This window comes from Nicotiana tomentosiformis, chromosome 8 (assembly GCF_000390325.3).
Source record: "Nicotiana tomentosiformis chromosome 8, ASM39032v3, whole genome shotgun sequence".
NCBI classification, from domain to species: Eukaryota; Viridiplantae; Streptophyta; class Magnoliopsida; order Solanales; family Solanaceae; genus Nicotiana; species Nicotiana tomentosiformis.
In genome coordinates, this window is record NC_090819.1 from 35,444,163 (window position 1) to 35,464,091 (window position 19,929).

General features: G+C 34.7%; 2 protein-coding genes across 3 annotated transcripts; both read right to left on the reverse strand.

Annotated features, from left to right (window-relative positions):
* Positions 1-426: 426 nt before the first annotated feature.
* Positions 427-1,837, reverse strand: LOC138897319 (uncharacterized). Its single transcript, XM_070183283.1, has 3 exons — positions 945-1,837; positions 756-858; positions 427-546 (listed from the first exon to the last, which is right to left on the reverse strand). Exons 1-3 carry the CDS (start codon positions 1,835-1,837, stop codon positions 427-429), a joined length of 1,116 nt encoding a protein of 371 aa, XP_070039384.1.
* A 7,893-nt stretch (positions 1,838-9,730) lies between these two features.
* LOC104084728 (very-long-chain aldehyde decarbonylase CER1-like) lies at positions 9,731-16,799 on the reverse strand. Of its 2 annotated transcripts, XM_009588667.4 has the most exons (10): positions 16,650-16,799; positions 15,612-15,835; positions 14,915-15,147; positions 14,612-14,831; positions 13,691-14,066; positions 13,493-13,600; positions 12,995-13,195; positions 10,908-11,000; positions 10,566-10,739; positions 9,731-10,029 (listed from the first exon to the last, which is right to left on the reverse strand). In XM_009588667.4, the coding sequence occupies exons 1-10, from the start codon at positions 16,707-16,709 to the stop codon at positions 9,865-9,867; spliced, it is 1,854 nt and encodes a 617-aa protein (XP_009586962.1). In that variant the 5' UTR covers positions 16,710-16,799; the 3' UTR covers positions 9,731-9,864. The 2 variants fall into 2 exon arrangements, with proteins under 2 accessions (XP_009586962.1, XP_033508943.1); XM_033653052.2 differs by lacking the exon at positions 10,566-10,739.
* Between the last annotated feature and the right edge of the window lie 3,130 nt (positions 16,800-19,929).

Genomic DNA, 19,929 nt, shown 5'->3' on the forward strand with positions numbered 1-19,929 from the left:
CTTGCAAAAAGAAATCAAGGGTTAGTCTTAGGAACCCAAACTAGTTTGGGTCCTTTTCTATAGGCAAAAGGATAAATAAAATTATTGTTATCCCAACTTGGCAACCTATTTTTTCCTAGAACAAATTTTTTTTCTCTTGACTTGCCTTCTCTTTTGCAGTGCATTCACTCTTATAGTGACCAGCGTTACCAGAGTGTGTTCAAATCTTGTTCTCAGGGAGTGTGAGGTACTTGCTTTTGGGATCCCACTTAGGTGCAGAGTTCCCAAAGCCAAGTCCTCTTCTGTTGCTACTATGATGTTCTTGTAGTCATGAAAGTGCATCATAGGATCTGTTCCAATTACAAGCTCTGTCTAGCTCATGCTTGACCTTGTTCAGATCCTCCTTTAGGACTCTTACCTGTTCATCCCTCTTATACAACTCATCTTTCATTTTCCTTCATTTTCTTCTAAAGTAAGTGTGTGATCAACTGTCTTTTTGCCTGTTCCTAATTTCAATTTTAGATTTTCAGATCTAAGTTCTAGGACAGTTGTGTCAAGTGCATGAACCTGGTTCATGAATATAGTATTTTCACTTTCAGTTTCACAAGCCCTAAGTTTTAGGTTTTTGCACTTGGCTCTCAAAATCACACATTCTTTGACAATTGTTCCTTTTCATTATTCACATCCTCAGATTCATCAATTAGCTCTAGTAGTAACTCATATAACCTTTCTTTAGACAAAAATTTAATCTTGTCTTTGAGATGAAAGACACTTACCTCAGTTTCTTCATCAGATTCTCCAATGTCTATAAGTGCTCGTTCATCATCATCATCATCATCATCATCTGAGCTTTCTCCCCAAGTAGTGCCTTGGTTGATCCTTTGTTGTTAATTTTCTTAGGTTGAACCTGTTCCTTCTTCATGTTTCTTCGTTCAGCTCTTTCCTTCTTTCATTCAATTTCCCACAAAGGACAGTTTTTGATGTGGTGATTAGTCTTTCCACACTTGTAGCAGCCATCATTGGTTTGCTTCTCATGAGCTTTTGCCTTGTTGTAGCTTCCACTTCTTGAAGAACCCTTTCCTCTTCTCAGGTACTTCTTGAAGTCTTTGGTGATCATATCCATTTCATCATCTTCTAGATCAGAACCGTCAGTGATTCTGAGAGCCACGCTTATTTCCTTCTTATGTGCATCCATTTTCATGGTTTGTCTCCTAAGTTCATAGGCAGTGAGATTCCCAATCAATTCATCTAGTAGGAGAGTGGCAATGTTCTTTGATTCCTGGATGGCAGTGATCTTGCTTTCCCAAGTGATTGGCAAGATCCATGCAAGAATTTTCTCAACTCTTTCTTCTTCAGGGATAATCCTCCCAAGAGATTTTAGTTCATTTGTCAATGTAATGAACCTTGTGTACATCTCCTGAATGGTTTCCCCATCCTTCATAATAAAATTCCCATACGGTGAATACAATAGAGTTCCACTGGATCTTTTTACCCGAGTTGTTCTTTCATGGGCCACTTGCAATGTGTCCCAAATTTGCATAGCAGTGGAGCAACCTTGAATTCTGATATACTCAGCTGGACCAAGCCCACAAACAAGACATTTCTTGGCTTTAGCATTCTTCTCCCACTTCTTCAAGTCCTCAGCATTGCAATCCACTCTTGATTTTGGCACATGTACTCCTTCAGCATTTTTTTTCAAGGTTGCCGATTGACCATCAGTGACAATGTCCCGCAACTCATAGTCTTCTCCTTGAATGTGATCTCTCATTCTGTTCCTCCACCAAGAGTAGTACTGGCCATTAAAGAGTGGTGGCCTAGCAGTGGATTCCCCTTCCCAATTTTCTGGTAGTGCACTCATCTTGATCTTCTCCTAAGGTGTTAGCCTCTTCAAGGATAACCTGCTTTGATACCAATTGATGTATACTTTAATACCACACAAGAGGGGGGCGATTTGTGTGGTGTCCAATTTTTCACGTGCACAAATTATAGAAGGACATGGTTATTCTATGTGTTCCTTGTACTATTATTGTGGAATAGTAAATGTAGAAAGTAAAGAACACAAGTATTTTTACGTGAAAAATACCAGGCTCAAAAGGTGAAAAAATCACGAACTACTACCCAGTAGGATTTTTCCCAACACTTCACTAAATCATTGAGCCAAAAACAATATTTACAAAACTCTTGTAAACCTAAGGATTACCTCTAATCCTTTTAGTAATCAGCCACAGGCTGTTGCGACTGCTTCAAGTTAACTCTAACTTGAACAATATAACTAGAGTTTACAACCTCTTGCAAACCTAAGGATTAACTCTAACCCTTGTAGCAACACGCCACAGGTTGTAGCGACTATTTCAAGTTAACTCTAGCTTGAATAATACAACTCAGGTACCTAGTACAATTTTCTTCTAAGACAGCTTAAAGGTACAACTCAAAATGTCTACTACAATTTGAACAAGAAATAAAGAAAGATTCATAAAACTCTTTATGGAATTGGTTCTTCAATCTGGTTCGTGTAGCTTCAAAATCACACTCTTGAATCTCACAAGAATTGCTTACAAAATGCCTTGCTATTTTGCTCTTAATTCGTGCTTTCACTTCTGTATGTGTATGTCTGTAAAATGAGAACATCCTAAAATATATAAAGTTAGTAGAATAGGAAATAACTAGAAGTCTAATGCTTTACTCTTCCTTAGTGGAAGAGTTATAGTTATCTTCAACTTCTAACTCTTCCCTTATCTAGGATAGAGTTCTCTTAGAGTAAAGAGTCCTCCTCTTTATCAATTATGCAATATTTTCGTTCAGGAGATACCAGATATAACCACTTAAGCTTATCTCCTTCACGTGCATACCTTGTGCTTGAATCTTTCCGTGTCTGTGTATACTGTGTATGGACCTGGTTCATGCTTGAGTTTCTTTGTAAATCATCAAAACAACTTACTTAGGGCAACAACATGAATTCTTGTTAATTCTAATTCTATAGACATATAATATTAGGTTAGCTTGAATAAGCGAGTGAAGCGTCGAAACAACTTCACGGGCATAATAAACCCTGCTAATCAATAAATTAGATAAATCAAGTGAGTAAATCAACCAGAAGAATGCAATAGGACAGACATTAATCCCGTAACATGGGACTATTCACATCTTATTGAATTCTTGCTAAGTGTTTGTTTGCTCTACTTGCGATCTTATTTTCCTGTTTGCTTATTAGTTTCGTAGTAATTTAGTTAACAAAAATCACCATCGTTTTCTTCACTATCACTTGATCAATAAATTTATAAATAGTTTAGATTGGATAATAGTTGATCATAAATTCTCGTGTGAACGATACTTTTTCATCACTCTAGTACTTGTCGATCGCGTATACTTGCGTATGCATATGGACCCAATAGACTTGAACTTGTGGTACAAAATCTGTCTAACGTGAACAATATTGAGGTGGGTTCGACTTGGTATGAGTCGTCGGAGCCACAAAACCTGAGTAGTTAATTGAAATAATGGCAAAGGGCCAAATATACCCCTGTACTATGAGAAAAGGTTTACATATACCCTTCGGTATACTTTTGGTCCAAATATATCCATGTTATAATACTATTGGTTCAAATATACCCCTCTTCTGTTAAGTTTGTCCAAGGTGGACATCCAATCCTACTTGTCACTAATATTTGATGAGGTGGATGACATATGTCATGCCACATCAGCTCCCCTAACCCATTTTAGCCCTCCCTTTATTTATTTTTCCACTATTAAAATTTTCTTTCCCCCCACCACTATTGCCATCATAACTGCCACTATTGTCGTGTTCCTTTGATTTATGAAAGATAAACCATTAAACGAACCTCTATATACGCCAAAGTTGATGAATAAACTACTTCCACAAAAACAAAAATATTGTCAAGATAAATTATTCCTATTTAAAAATTCATTACTATATAATAGTAGAGGTCAATGGCAACATGTCACGTCCCGAACACAGGGAGCGCGACCGGCGCTCAACCGAGTAAACCCAGTCGAGCAAGCCTAATTTATATTAACCTCTCATCATTACTCATGCTGATTTACCATAACATAATTAGATCTTGACTTTCATATTGAATACATTTGGCTCAATGGCCCATAATTTCTTTCTCATGATGGTTACACAACTTTATAAATAGCTGTAAATATTGTGAACATAAATACATGACAAAACTTAAATCTTTAATTACATGACCCACAGTGTACATGGAGCTTCTATGATGATAGATACCTAAATACATAAAATGAACTAGACCCAAACACCTACTAGAACTGTAGTGGGATCACCATAAACTGAGTAGTGAAGAAGATCCCTATCAAAGATCCATATCATCCTGTAGAAGTATACCTGCATCTATTAAAAGATGCAGCGCCCCCGACAAAAGGGACGTGAGTACATGTGGAATAGTACGCGTATGTAAGGCAGTCAAAACAACATATGAAAATACGGTAACTCAAATAATAGACAAATAAAGTACATCAAGAAACTACGAAACATCCCATAGAATCACATTTCAAGTCTTATTATACTTGCATCATTCTAAACTTCTTTTAGGATCAACTGAGCCATATGAACTATACATGGAATACATAATATAATGTAATTGTAACAACATGTACAAACAAGGCCAATGAAAGCGGCACCTTCATCCCTTATTTTACACAAATATATTTCATAGACCGTCCTTAGTGTTCACATATCATATTATACACCTATGCGACTCATAGACCGTTCACAGTATCACCTATATAATACACCTGTGTGTTTCATAGATTGTTCACAGTATCACCTATACAATACACCTGTGTGTTGCATAGACCATTCACAGTGTTAACTTACACAATACAAATACACCTATTCAAGGGATTGGAAATACAATATGAATATGATGAATCATGGTAACAGTAAAAGGGATTAGATAGCCGTTAACGACATGAAAATTTATTAAGAGCTTCCATTAAAATTAATAGATATTAAGTCGGGGATCCTCTATAACCACCTTCACACAAAGCAGCCCTGCCGCCTCACCCCAACATATGTGGGTGAAGGTATATCACGATACCACAATCTCTACACAAAGCGACCCTGCCACCTCACCCCAATATATGCGGGTGGAAGTATATCACAATACCATAATCTCTACACAAAGTGGCCCTACCGCCTCACGCAGTATATGCAGGTTGAGGTGTAACCACAATACTACAATCCCTACACAAAGCAGCTCTGCCGCCTCACCCCAATATATGCGGGTGGAGGTGTAACCATAATACTACAATCCCTACACAAAGCGGCTCTGCCGCCTCACCCCAATATATGCGGGTGGAGGTGTAACCACAATACCACAATCCCTACACAAAGTGGCTCTACCACCGCACCCCAATATATATAGGTGGAGGTATAAACACAATACCACAATTTGGATTCTCAAATGATAATAGTTAGTACAAAAGATTTCCTTTCAAATCATACCCTTTGGCACCTTTGCTCTTAACAAGAATATAAGTTCATAAGATTTCGTCATATGTGAATTAGAATCTGATCATATTGAAGCCGTACAAAACTTTCTCCCCAAGGGAGGTATAACATAATTGAGTAAAAATAGAGAATGATTATGCACATGACCATATATATATACCCAAAGCGACAAGACTAGCGCTACTTTTGAGGTCGTAAGTTCCCGGATCATTGGAATACTTCATGTTCATATTCATGCTCATCATGGAGAAATACACCTCATTAAATTAGCACATGTATGGTAAATCAATAAGTCAATTTCAATGGCACATGGCCCAAATACGTTTTCCATAACATTTTTTGTCACTTAGCATAGGACGTCCCTCTTCCACTTCATTATATACTCCCTTGTCATCTTAAGGTCTTTAGCTATGTTCATGCTTCTTGGGGACGTAACATCGAAGTCATTTACATCAATTATTTTAGAAGCATACATACTATGATTGAAGCCATTGGGACATACAACACCTCATAATTCTCATTTTGGCAAACGGCCACATTTCATGTTCATACTATCACCTACTTGTACTTGCCATGGCTGATCACAGGACATCAGGAACATTTAAAATATTTAGGAACACCTTAGCCTCTCCTCATGAGAGCGTAGGAGCTTATAGCACATTGGAAACACAAATACGAATACGTTCATCTCATAACCTTTTCACACCATATATCACTTCATTAGTATTTTTAACTACTTACACATCATTATTTCATTGGCACCCTTGGCCACACATATTATTACTCATTCATGGCACTGTGGCCGCATATCATATTCCACACATTCATTTCTTTTCTTTCAAAGATTATCATCATAAATATCATCCTATAGAATACTCTTGAAAAATCTCTTCCCAAAACGGGTAATACATAATTTCAACTCATGAATATGTAAGAACTCACAACATATTGGAAATACCTACGAAGCATAGCATTAGTTAAAACAACCACATTTGGACATGACTTGAGTACATAAGATTTTGGACAATTTTATTTTCGGAGTCAATTTGGAATAGTTGAACCAAAGCTCATTTCATAATCTTTCACACATCATTTCATTTCATTGGTGCTATTGGCCATAAGTATAACTTTCATTATTGGTACGCTGTCCACACTTTATATCCACTACTCACTACTTTCACTTTTAAGAATCTTTATAGATTATCGACAACAATGAATCTCTAATCACGACACTTAATACACATATGAGCAATTAAGAGTCTTAAGCACATTGAGATTTCTTACACAATTTGGCATAATAGCCTTCACTTGAAACACGACTTGAAGTCATAACATTTTAATACCCAACTCATGCTTTGAACACATTTCCGAAGGATTACATCCTATGATAAGAGCATCCGGAATACATTTTGAACATATACCTTTCAACACAAAGCTTATTCGGAATAGTTAATTTATAATGAATAACTCGAAACTTACAAGAACATCATGTGATTCAATTCTAGGAGAGAAGTTTAGCCAACTTACCTTTCTTGAGCATTCCTTTAATTACTACGATGTTCCGAAAATTTTAGCAACTTCAATCTATTTTGAGACATAAAAAATTGAAAATAAATTAGGAAGATATTCATGGTTTTAGCTCACTTGAGTATTTTATCAAACACTAGGTGTTCAAATTTAACTATAAGGTTCTTCTACAAGATTTCCTTCACCCTACAACCAATTCAACACCAAGAATTCACCCATACTAGTTCAATGGCATTTCCATGATCTTTGTTGGTACATACATGCATAAAGAGTACCTCCCACACCCAAGAATTACCCTACTAATTACCCATTTCTAGTTCAATTCCGAAATTGAGGGTTAGGGTGTAGAATCTTACCTCTATGATGAAGATCTAGTGATTTTTCCTTATTAATCTCCAAGGATTCGCGCAAGAATAGAAAAACCAATTATTGAGGAACTCTCCCTCTCTCAAGGGCGCTCTCTCACTCTCAAAAATATCAGATTTTGCAAGACAAATGGTCCACAACACCTATATAACGAAATTGGATCGGGTTATAAAAAAAATTAAAATTGCACAGCCGCGCCGCATGGGGCGCCGCGCGGAAGTGAAAAATGTGCCCAAAAAGCATTTTTCGAAGTGTTCTGGAAATCCCAACAGGCACGTCGCATGGGGTGGCGCGGTAGTATCACCTTCTGCCAGTTTTTGGTAATTTGGTCGTAACTTCTTGTAGGAGTATCCAAATGACGAACGGTTTGAAGCGTTAGAAACTAGACTCAAAGGGCTTTAATGTGATAGGTAGATCACCTCCCAAGTTATAGTAGTTTGGTAACAGCATGCGTTTGAAATAGGATCTTATGCGAATTGAGACATTCTTTCTACTTAATGTATCCAACTTGTTCCACACAAATTCTTGTCATTCATAAAACTCCTTAGTATGTTCCAATACACCTAATCATATATTTTTTATTTCAAAAAAATATAGTTCTATCCCATGGGTCTCCTTTAATACTCGAACATGTTATTCCCAAATACCGTTGGCGCACTGTAAAATCTTAAATCATTAGAAAATTATAACGGGACCTTACACAATGTATCATTTTACTTGCGGAATAATCACCACAAAGTTTTCTAATCCAGAAATATGAACACTGCATAATTATTTTTCTTTTTCTTTTTTTCTTCTTTTCCTCTTTAAGCCACACTAATAAGGAGTTCAGGATTCAGGATTCATGTGCATAAAGAGAGCAAAATTTGGATCGATTATTCCACCAGACTCCGCCAAGCTAGCATTGTATCAGATAGCGGTCACCTATTAAGATTTGGAAAAAGAAGAATAGATTACCTATAGTTTTTTCCCCTGTTAAATTGTAAGTTTTAATTTTTCGTGACTTTCACTCAATTTATTGATCGTTATTGTACGCAATAAGTAGCAACGTAATTACTAAATAGTAATAGGTCTCATCGTACGATGACCACCAGATTGAAATCTTGAATCCGCCAAATTTTTTGATGATTTTGAATCATATTAACACGCAGCTAACATAAATGTGATGGAATTTTTGGAATCTCTTCACTCTTAATTTAAAGTCGTAAATTCGAATGGTGGTAGTAATAGTGGCAATGGTGGGGGAGGGGAAGGGAATTTTAGTGTTGAAAAAAAATAAATAGAAAGGAGGATAAAATGGGTTAGGAGCATTGAGGTGGCATGCCATGTGACATCCCCCTTATCAAATGTCAGTGTCATGTGAGATTGGATGTTCAACTTGGACAAACTTAATGGAAGGGGGTATATTCGAACCAATAGTATTACAACAGGGTATATTTGGACTGAAAGTATAACGAGAGTTATATTTAAACCTTTTCTCATAGTACAAGGGTACATTTGGCCATTTTCCATTGAAATAAAAAGAAATAGACACTAATTTGATTGCCATTAGAGCCTTCTTGCGGTGGAAGCCATGTCTTCAAAGTGGTCTCAACCGGATTCCTTCTTTTCTTTGTTGTATATATCAGTACTTATTACTGAAAAATGTTACAGGTCTTTGGCTTCGTATGACTCTATTCATCACCTCTTCAAAAATTTAAAGGAGGTCTTCACTATCTTTCATCGAGGTTTGACGGGGTAGACATGACCTTTGGAGAAAATACCTAGACTGTCGAATTGCATAAGAAACCTGATCTTCTCAACAAGAATGACTGCCCAAAATTTTACAAAGATCAAAAAATTGAATTGGAGAAAAGAAAGACCAGGTCTGGGGGGATCGGGCGACGAGGAAGTGGGCAGTGAATAATAGGAGAGAAGGAGGTGATCTGGAAAAAGAATTGCAAAAGATATATTTTATACTTCCTATGTGTCGTGTATCGATTTGTTATATTTGCTACAACATGGCATGTGAGAGTCACACATTTTATTTTGAGAGATTGTTAGTTTTGTGTCTAATAGACACATTTCCTTTTGAGTTTAGGTGTTCAATTGGTAAATCCCTTAGTTCAGGTGTTCAAAAAACAAAGGCAAGTTTAAGGGGCCGCGTGTGTATTCAGCCTTTAACCTTTGACCTGAGAACATTACCCGCATTAATGGTAAACGATAAACCACAACTTTTTTGCCCCAAGAGTTCAAATATTGCCTGTCTAGTTATTAGATGCGTTAACGTAACACCAATGAAATGAGGGGAAAACAAAGAAGTTATCGTCCATATGGAACTTAATTAAAACTTGATAATGCAGTTGTAACAAAAAACGAGGGCCAAAAAGTAACTTTCATTTGTATTGTTTAGTTGACTAAAAACCATATACAGTACAAGAAATAGATAAGGCATAAGCTCGCTCGCAGTTTTAGATTATTTAATTTATAGTTAAAGATGACAAATTTCTTGTTTTATCTCATTCAGCAAAGGCCAAAGGTTTGAATCCATGCTTTAGGCTGGCTTCCCAAATCTTGTCAATGTCAATCATATTGTCTCCACACTCATGTACATCCCATCCTTCTAAGGCATGCACAATTCCAGCCACTCTTGGCGCACTCATTGCTCTTCTTGGTAGCCAATTCTGCTAGTTCCCATACATCAAAATGTCAAACGCTTTTTTTATTAAAAGAAACAAACAAAAAAAAAAAAAAAAAAAAGAGAGAGAGAGAGAGAAAGAGAGAAAGCAAGTCTGTAAAGCTTTTGAGGATGATATAGAAGAAGAAATATATAAAAAGAAGGGTCTAAGTAATATACATTGACATTAAAAATTTTACTTAATAATTATCAATTCATTTTAATTTGTTATCGTAAGTAACCTGGCTCATTTTAAATTCTTATAGTGTTAGTATATTTTAATATGTTATAACAAGTAACATTTCTTATTTTAGAGACTTCAACTTTATATATTGAGTAAAATAATGCTTACAATATTAGATTAACTACAGATAATCTTTCTATAATGATTGGAACTAATAACCTGAAAGATAAGTTGGTTATTTGCTACAATAAGTAAAAGTACATCCATAATATAATTTGTTTTTAAATTGACAGTGTATATAACTTAAATTTATTTATAAACTCCAAATAGAAAGAACACAAAAATTAATCTTCACAAACCTCACAAGCATGCAAATTTTGTAGAGAAGGGGGAGCTAGCATTGCAGGAGGGTGGTGATAGAAACAGTCGTGGCGAGCTTTTTTAGGAGGCAGCTGCGAGAATGGGAAGAAAAGTGTCCCTTTTGCTGCCTTCATTTGTTCTTCCTCTGTTAATCCATCTCCAACTACCCATATCTATTAACAACAAGATAACGACCCTTAATATGTAAATCGGAAAATATTAAAGTAAAATATTCGTACTAGTCGTTTTTTTCCCACGCAAAAATTAATTACTTTTCATACTTAAAAAGAAGAAGAAAAGGAAACAAGAACTTTGAAAAGAGATGCAGAGGGAAATTTTACCTTCTGATCAAATGTCTTTGACAGCACGAAATTACCCTGACAACTAGTAGCAAGTTTAAGTTTCTCGTAGTCACTTTCGTACAAAGTAGCCACCTGATATTAAGAATAGTAAGATCGATTAAGAAAAGAAAAAAGCCGAAGAACATGATAATTTAATTGGAAGAACTGTACAACTTAAACAATCAACTAAAATGGCAGCCTATCATCTCTCCACTCTTTAAATATGGTGCGTGTATGACCGATTATAGTTGGTGATCATCAATATTATATAAATAAAATTTGGCCGCACTAATGTAATCGGGATTTTATTTCCTAACCAACCAAGAATTAGGTTATCCAATTCATGAATGAGGTAATATCAAATAAATTCGTCAAGCAAGAATTGATTAACATTTTATAGATCATAGAATACAGAAAGTTTTTACCACATGGCATGACCAGTTGAACGAGAGCTTAAGTGAGTTGGCACAGCCAGTTTGAAGAATGACTATACATGAGAAAGTTAGGTAATCATTAATATAAAACTTCTTCAATCAAGAATTGTTTAGCCAATTCATGAGCGTTTAAGTGAGTGGGGCCAGCCAATTTAAAGACTAGTTATTACTAATGAAAACTATATCATTTTGAGGATATATAGTAGAATTACAAAGAATAGGCAAACCACATTTAACAATGTTATCCTTCAATCAAATTTGATTGATGACTGCATGTTCTTATTAAATGAAGCAGAATGAAGTGGCGAACCATTTAGCTAAATATGGATATAATTTAGATGTTTTTGGGAGCCTAACACGGTATCTTGCTCCACGTCCTATTTTTGTTGTTTTTACTTTTGAAAGGACAAGCTAGGAACTGTGTGTCCTACAGTAGTCTCAATTTATAATGACTCTTTATACATGTTTCTTAATAAATATCTCTATTACCAAAAACAAAAGAAATTTCCTTTTTGAGTTTTCTTTTATACATTGATAGTATAAAAAATGATCAAATCACTTGAACCATAATCCAGCTATCGTTCGTAAGAAGTTGGATTAAATAAAATTAAAGTAAGGCAGTTTACCTGCTGACAATAAAAAACAATTTAAAATACAATAATAGTGTATACATTCTTTTATATGTATTAAACAAAGGGAGGATCTATGCAGGGCATTAGGGGCAGTACTGGACCCTCGGATAAAATTTTATATATTTATTGGTATTTCACACAAAAAAGTTGATATTATTAAAAGGTGGCACTCAGTAATAAAATAACTGTTTGGTGCCATGGTTAAAATGTCAAAATTCAAAGCCCCAGATCCGGGATCAAGACTTGCTCCTTGTCCCTACTTGCTTCCTCAGTCTTATTCCAGGGTAGGGGTAAGGTCTGCGTACACACTACACTCCTAGTAGGATTATACTGGGTTGTTGTTGTATTTCATTTCTTTCGGCTCCTTTTCTTAATTAATTTTATTTCCTATTCTTGATACCTTCTCTCTCTTTGTCCAATCCATTTTTATTACTTATTTAAATTATATATTTGCTTCCTTTAATTTTTCTTTTTTATAGACCTTCAAAAATTCGTATGAAGGTGATTTTAATAATTTTCTCTTCTTTATTCATCTATTTTTTTAATTTTCAATTTCTTTTAGAATGATGGCATCAATAAACATAAAATTAATCTAGCTACATGTAGATTGAAGGGGTGTCTTTGCTAATTTAAAATTTTATTTTATGTCTTTTAATCATATTATTCACTAGGATTTGGATAGAAAGAACTACATCGAAATGAATAAAACTAATATGGTTTGGTGATCACATATTTATTTATATACCAAAAATTATGTAAATCGAATCTCGAATTAATTCAAATGGATCGAACTAACCCGACCCGAATTAATTCACGGATCGAACCGATTAAATGTACACCTTAATTCAATCTCCTTCACTAATGGTAGATTTTATTAAAAATAATGGCACATGTAGTTATCAAATCCTGGATCCGCCTCTGATACTAGCAATGTATATAAGGTAAACTTTTCTTTCCTTGATATAATATTAAGATTTTAATGAAGAAAGCAAAGAGCAAATAGTGAAAAGGATAAGAATACCTGGATGCCCCTTTGACACAGAGAAGAAGCAATAGAAAAGGCAATTTTAGTGAGGTTTCCTCTGAGAAACACTTGTGTTGTTCCTTTGGGGATGCTGTTTAGCGCAACAGCAACTGCCAAGCTACTTCCATCCACCACCTTGATCTTGATTTTGGGGTGCCTCTCTATGTAAATTTCTCCATTTCTATTAAGTTCCTCACCCTGTAAATTAAGATCATACTTATTAAGCAAAAAAACTAGCATAACAAATTCAATCAGAGATTAACTTCTATACACTAAAAGAGTTTTTGCACTATCATGTCACTTAAAACACAATAATAAGTAACCGTCTAAAGGATCAGCAATCTTGAAAAATAAGGTAAGGTACCTGTTATAATAAATTAAAGTACTCAAATAATATAAAAATTATTTACCTTGCATATAAGTTAAATTCATTCATGAAATCAACTGGTCAAGCAATACCTCTTTAAGAGAAAAACTAGGTAAACTTTGACTTGCCTGGTTTAGAAGGCCAAGACTTAAGACCTTGGCACCTTTTTCTTCTGCTTGTAATATAGCATCCTCTATCAAGTTGTTAATAGCTTGTGATTGCCAATTCAACAAGTACTGCCCATTAAAAAAATTAGCACTGTCTTAGAAGAAATAAAAAAAAAACTATAATCTGATATTGAAAATTATTCTATTATGTATTATAACCTGTAAATTGTATCTTGGTATGGACCAAGATTGAAATTGAAACTTTTCCAAGTTATTTCTCTCCAAAATGAAAGTGCGTCCATAGATACAGTTGGTGATCATAGTCCACAAAGTGAGTGGCCACATGAACCAAATGTACCATTTTTTGTTTTGAGGCATTGAGGCCAATGAGGAAAATCCTAGCCTGAGATGGTAAATGGATTCTGGGGTTGTCAAATGTGTCAAATGTACCACATCTGGTGAATCTTCTTGCCTTTTTAGTGATTTTTCATATATTGAATCAGTAGACTTGTCCAGGGTCCCATAGATGTAGTCATAGATTGGCATAAAGAGCGAATAATTTGTTCGGAATTGAGTATGGTGCAGGGAGTGAAACCTGATAAATCAATGTCAACAATGTAATTGTCAATCATAAGATGGACTAGATAATGTACTAGCTAGCAAACTATGTTGCTCTGATCCTCACTAATGTTGGATCTTTTAAAAATATATTATAATGGAGGATTTGACATGGATGCAATAATATGTTTGAGGATCGACCAAGCGACATAGTTAGCAAATAATTTCAATCAAAACTAGTTTTCATAGAGACCTTAGTTTTGCATAGAGATCTTTTAAAACAAGTTTTCACAAGAATGTTCATGTGGCACTAGACTTGACCATACACTCAAAGGGCGAATTCGGAATTTACAGTCAAAGGTTTATGTATTTTTAGAACTACAAGTTTAGAATATAATATTTGATGAAATTTTAATAAATTTTAACAGACACACATATATATATACATTTCGTGAAAAATACTGAATTCAATTGAACCAATTAATAACATATAAGCTCTGTCGGCTTCCGGTTGTGCTCGTGGCATAACAAAATTTATGGAAATTGTGGAATAATATCCGGGTTGAATGAAAAACGACTTACGAGGGCGTATACATAAAGTATTTGAGAGGGGGAAAGATGGAGAAAATCCACTTGGGAATGAACTCAAAGTTGCAGTGCCCCATGTTATTCATGAGATCAATATAGGTAATGTAGCCAAAGAGAGAAGCCAGCGAAGCAGCCCCCGTGAACACTGTTGATAATGTTGGAATACCAAATAGCAGGAAATATGCTATATGCTCAGCAAACGGATGAATCACAGCTGAAAACATCAAACAAGAAAATATACAAAAAAATTAACATGAAATTAAAATCCCATTTTCACAAAATAAGTCATTTTCTTACATGTGATGGGCTCAGTTGCAATAGAAGAGTGATGATGAGAATGATAACGAGAGTAGAGATAATGATGGTGCAAAGATCTGTGGAGCCAATAATAGAGAAATTCAACAGGTCCCGCATGAAGAAATATTGACATGATTACACCGTCTGATCTCCACAATGGCAAGTTTGAAGCTGCTGAACTCATCGTATTAAACACATAAAGCAAAATCCCGTTCAATATTATCTGATCGTCCCTGCCAGAAAATCATTAGTTTTCCACGTTAGTATTATACAAATCATTCAATTAACATCTATTCCGTATGAGATTAAGTAATTTTTTCTTATCCAAAAGTAGCCTTAGAATTTGTAATCTTAAGGGCGTGCCGAGTATGATGGAAAGTATTTTTCGGAAAATATTCTCAAGACCAAAAGGGAAATTGGGCGGAAGTCATTTTCCTTCCGAATGATTTCAACTCTTAACTCCAAATCATTGATTTAACTAATACTTGGATATTATTACCATTCCTTAATATTTAGAAATTTCATCAAAAACTATCCAATTTACTCATACTAATTTTAATCATTAATAAATGCTTTAAAGAAAATTGTTATAAAAGTATGTCATTAACGTAAAAAGAGAATTTAAAAATTGAAGAATTTTAGATATAGAAATGATTTAATAATGGACTAAAAAAAGTGTTAGATAAAATGGAACGACCAGTTGCTTTCTCTGTCGACTTGATCAAACTCGATGCCTTTATCAACAATGCGGTTGTTGCCTTTGGCTGTTCGATAACGAGAAAAGCTAATCCAGAGCTGGTTGTGAAGCATCCTTGAGAGTAGAAAAGGAAGTATGAGCAAATTGGTGGAGTCTGTCTCATGTTGCTCTTTGGTTGCTAAACAATAAACGCTGTGAGCTATCCATGGAGCCAAAATCACGTACTTTAATCACCCCCCATCACAAACAAAGAAGAAATTATACATGTTAATATTCAAATAAATTAATGAGAATATATATGATATTGTAATAATAAAAAGTTATACTCCAATTGTTTAAGAGTTTAACTTCTTTTCTACACTATCAACTCATCTAAAACAGATAACTATCTATAAAAACTGAAACTAATAACTTAAAAACAAGATAAATTACCTGTTACAATATATTAAAATACAATAAATTGATAGCATGGCAGTTTTTGTACTACTAATGCATATAAAATGAATCCATTGCCTAATCACCCTTTGAGCCCACAGTGGAGCCAAATCAACAGATTTGGAAAACCATAACGAAGTAACAGAAAACTAGCAAGATATGTTGGTGTTGTAATGCCTGGCGCAGTAGCGGAGACACCACTTTTGTAAAAAAAAAAAAAATGAATATATACACTAAGCAGATATCACTTGAAAATAATGAAAAAGAAAAATCAATTTAAAAGAGGAAGTAAAGTGTTAAGACTCCACGATTCCAAGACCCAAATTTTACTAGTCGAATTGAGATAATAGGTGGATACTATTTGCGTAAAATTCAATATATACCATTTGAAGGAGTATGTTGGATATGTGTGAACAAATTCTTACATAATTTTTTTTTAAAATAACAATTTATAAAGTGTTAGATACTTTTAATGATATCAGGCCTTTTGGAAAAATGTACGAATTTGATCGAATTAATAAAGTTACAGTGTATTTGAATCAGTTTAGCACAAACGAAGTACAATAGCAGAACAAGTGAAAGAAATTCATGAATGATTGGTACCTTAAAGCTTCCGAGGTGCTTCCAAGGCCAATCAGTGAGAAATCCAGGAGTAGTAGCCATATTTTCTCTGGCTTGCAACTCCTTGTGACTGAAATGGTTAGCTTAATGCAAAATGGGCAAATATATAGACGCTTAAAATTAAAAGGACAAAACTATTTGGTATACTAGGTGTCAGCTTTTCCACAAACTTTGACTAATAGAAGAAAAGGAAAGGAAATCTTTCTTCTCAACATTGTTCTCAATTTAACCTGTCTTGTGAAACTTCTTAATTCTTACCAAATTTATATATATATATATATATATATATATATATATATATATATATATATATATATATATATATATATATTAACACCATATTTAATAACATCTTATGTGCATATTGAAATATATTTAAAATTCCTTTTTTCATCGAACTTGTTAGTCGCTTATTGATGAACGCTACAAAACATGGAAAACGTTACTTATTACAAACCAAGAGGGGAAAAAAGGAATATTATGTTAGTAGTTACTAACGTGCTAATGTTTTATGATACCACGTTGAATTGTGTGATCAACACTTCTAAAAATTCAAGTTGCTAAAGATAATATATTTTTATTTATTTAATTATATTTTCAACAATAATTAATGCAATCAATTACACATCACATGCGGATATTGTTACATTAGAAACAATTACTCGACGTTTATATTAAAACAGTACTGCGACCATTTCTAGATTTGGTTATTGATGCACGTAATGCTTTTATGTCCAAAATTGGGAGCTTACCAAAATGCAAGAATACGAGCGCTTATCTTATGGTTGATCAACTATAAATTTTCTTATCAAAACCAAGTGAGATATATATATATATATATATATATATATATATATATATATGCATCAAACTCCAAAGATATAGCACCCCGTTTGCTTAAATCATAAAATAATCCCTTGTTACTAATTATAGGTTACCAACGTTATCACAGAGATATTTAACCCTTCATTGTGTGTGTGTGAGAGAGAGAGGGAGAGAGAGATTATTAGTGAGTATTGGTATACTAACCGTGGCCAAATATTAGGGATCATTATTTTTTTAATGAAATATACCAAATTATTTTTTTCAATGAAAAGTTATTTTTAAAAAAATAACCTTTCTACCAAATTATTTAAGAGATACTATGTTCATCCACCTAACAAGAATGCATGCACTACTTTACATCAATTTTCAAGAGTGATGAACGTACTCAAACTATTCACAAAAATAATTAAAGGAAATAACGTAGAAATCTAATAAGTTGATTATCTCACAATCAACAGCTTTGAATAGTTTCTAATTAAGCTCACCAACAAAAAAAAAAAAAAAATGGCTTTCTCGAAATGATATAAATCTTTCTTTTTTTGGTGAAAGAAATTTTATTATTGATCACCAGTGTCAAATACAACGCTAATAACTATTTATCCCTCCCTAATATAGTGTATCATCCAAAAAAAAATCCATTATATAAAATATGTTTCTCTAACTATACAATCCTCCAATCCAGGCCATTTCCCTTCCTGTTTGATTTGAGCACTGTTTACCCGAAAAAACAGATAGAGTTGAATTTTTATGTAGTTCTAAGGGTATGTGGTATAACTTGACACAAATCATAAAGGGAAATAGAAATATCAAATCTTGACTGTAAATAATGAAAGATAAACATAGTTGAAAGGAGGATAATTTATGAGTAAACAAGATGAAGTAATGAAACTCAAAAGGTTAATCTTTCAATATGAGAATGTGTCAATAGTATTTTTGTTACAATGTATGAATGTCTTGATGGATGCCCCTTACAGAAACAATAATCATCTCTCTTATAGTGGAGGGATCCTATTTTAGATATAATTAAAAATATATAGTGGAAAACTCATGATAAATCAATTTTTTTCTAATTCTCATCGGGATTCTCTCCCCTAGTGCGGTTGCAACGACTCTTGTCTATGAGATCGATATTGACTCGAGCACTCGATATTAACTCGAGCTCGAATTTGAATCAGAGCCTGGTATTGATTAGGGGTCAGCGTTGGTCGGTCTCTGACTCATAAGCTCGATAACTTCGCTTCGCATCATAGTTCGATTTGGATTCGAGCTCGATAATGACTTCGAGCTCGACATTGATCAGTCCCTAGAACTCGAAGCTCGATGACCTGACTTCGGACCTCATCTTGATATTATGAAGACGCTCTTCGATCCACTATTTTTCATCTCGACCAGTTCGTACGAAGGACTAACCGATTTTGACCGTATATAGATAGTCCCCTCGTTTCTCGAGAAGGATGTAGCGAGAAATGACATGATTTTCCAACAGTACGATTAGATATATACTGACGTTTGCATCGAGCCCGATCATGACATACGCGATAGCTGTCTTGTCAGTTTAGTTTACCGAGGCATTTAATGCACGTCAGACGATGGTCGGCCATTATCGATATTGAACCCGCCATTGCTCAGCCTATAAATAGCTCATTTTCACCATTAATCACTTTTACATCTCCAATATCCAAATTTTCTAAGATCGTTCTCGCACCATCTGAATTCATCTGTGAGTCTGCAAAATTTTCCTTCGGCGATTTTTACTGCAAAATCTTTCTTTAAAACACCACATCTTTGTTATTTCCTCCTTTAAATCCAAAAATGGTGAAAACATCAAAAATCGTCCCTCAAAAAGAAAAAATTCTTCTTCACAGCATGCCGTCGACAAAACACCGGTGGAGCCACGGCCTGAGGAGTGTGTTCCCGGGGCGTGTATTCTTACCTCCAATTTTAAGATCGACAAAGGCTTGTTGGTTCCCGGCATCAAGGTATATGTTCTCGATAACCAAGGGGCACCTCAAATAGATAGAGAAAGATTGCGATTGGGAAACAAAAGAAGTGATAATCCCAGCTCCCGACGAAGATATTACTACTCACGTGGAAGGGTTCTTAAGTGTGTATACTTACCCTTTTATGTTAGGCCCTTTCGACCCTGTTATCATCGATTTTTACCGTCAATACCAAATAACCCTAGGACAGATCCATCCTTCTTTTTGGCGGATTGTTATTCTGATCCGTTTCTTTGTGAACAAAATCGAGGGGATTCCTTTCACCCTCGACCATCTCATTAGATTGTATAGCCCCAGCCTCTTTCGAGGCGGGTTAATAAAACTTCAGCGTCGGGCCACCAAAGTGATATTCTCAAGCATAGACGAGGACAAGGATCGAGGATGGATGAGCAAATTCGTTCGAGTGAAGACTTCAGACCTAATCCCAGCCGAAAAGA

What these genes read in the sequence shown, in the direction of transcription:
- LOC104084728 (XM_009588667.4), bottom strand. Translation starts at nt 16,709, where the DNA reads ATGGCTACTACTCCTGGATTTCTCACTGATTGGCCTTGGAAGCACCTC. An exon ending in AGCACCTCGGAAGCTTTAAG is followed by an intron (nt 15,836 to 16,649) that starts GTACCAATCATT and finishes GGGTGATTAAAG; the next exon opens with TACGTGATTTTGGCTCCATG. An exon ending in TACTTTATGTATACGCCCTC is followed by an intron (nt 14,067 to 14,611) that starts GTAAGTCGTTTT and finishes TTGATTTATCAG; the next exon opens with GTTTCACTCCCTGCACCATA.
- LOC138897319 (XM_070183283.1), bottom strand. Translation starts at nt 1,837, where the DNA reads ATGAGTGCACTACCAGAAAATTGGGAAGGGGAATCCACTGCTAGGCCA. An exon ending in CACATCAAAAACTGTCCTTT is followed by an intron (nt 859 to 944) that starts GTGGGAAATTGA and finishes TTAACAACAAAG; the next exon opens with GATCAACCAAGGCACTACTT. An exon ending in AATCTGATGAAGAAACTGAG is followed by an intron (nt 547 to 755) that starts GTAAGTGTCTTT and finishes TTCATGAACCAG; the next exon opens with GTTCATGCACTTGACACAAC.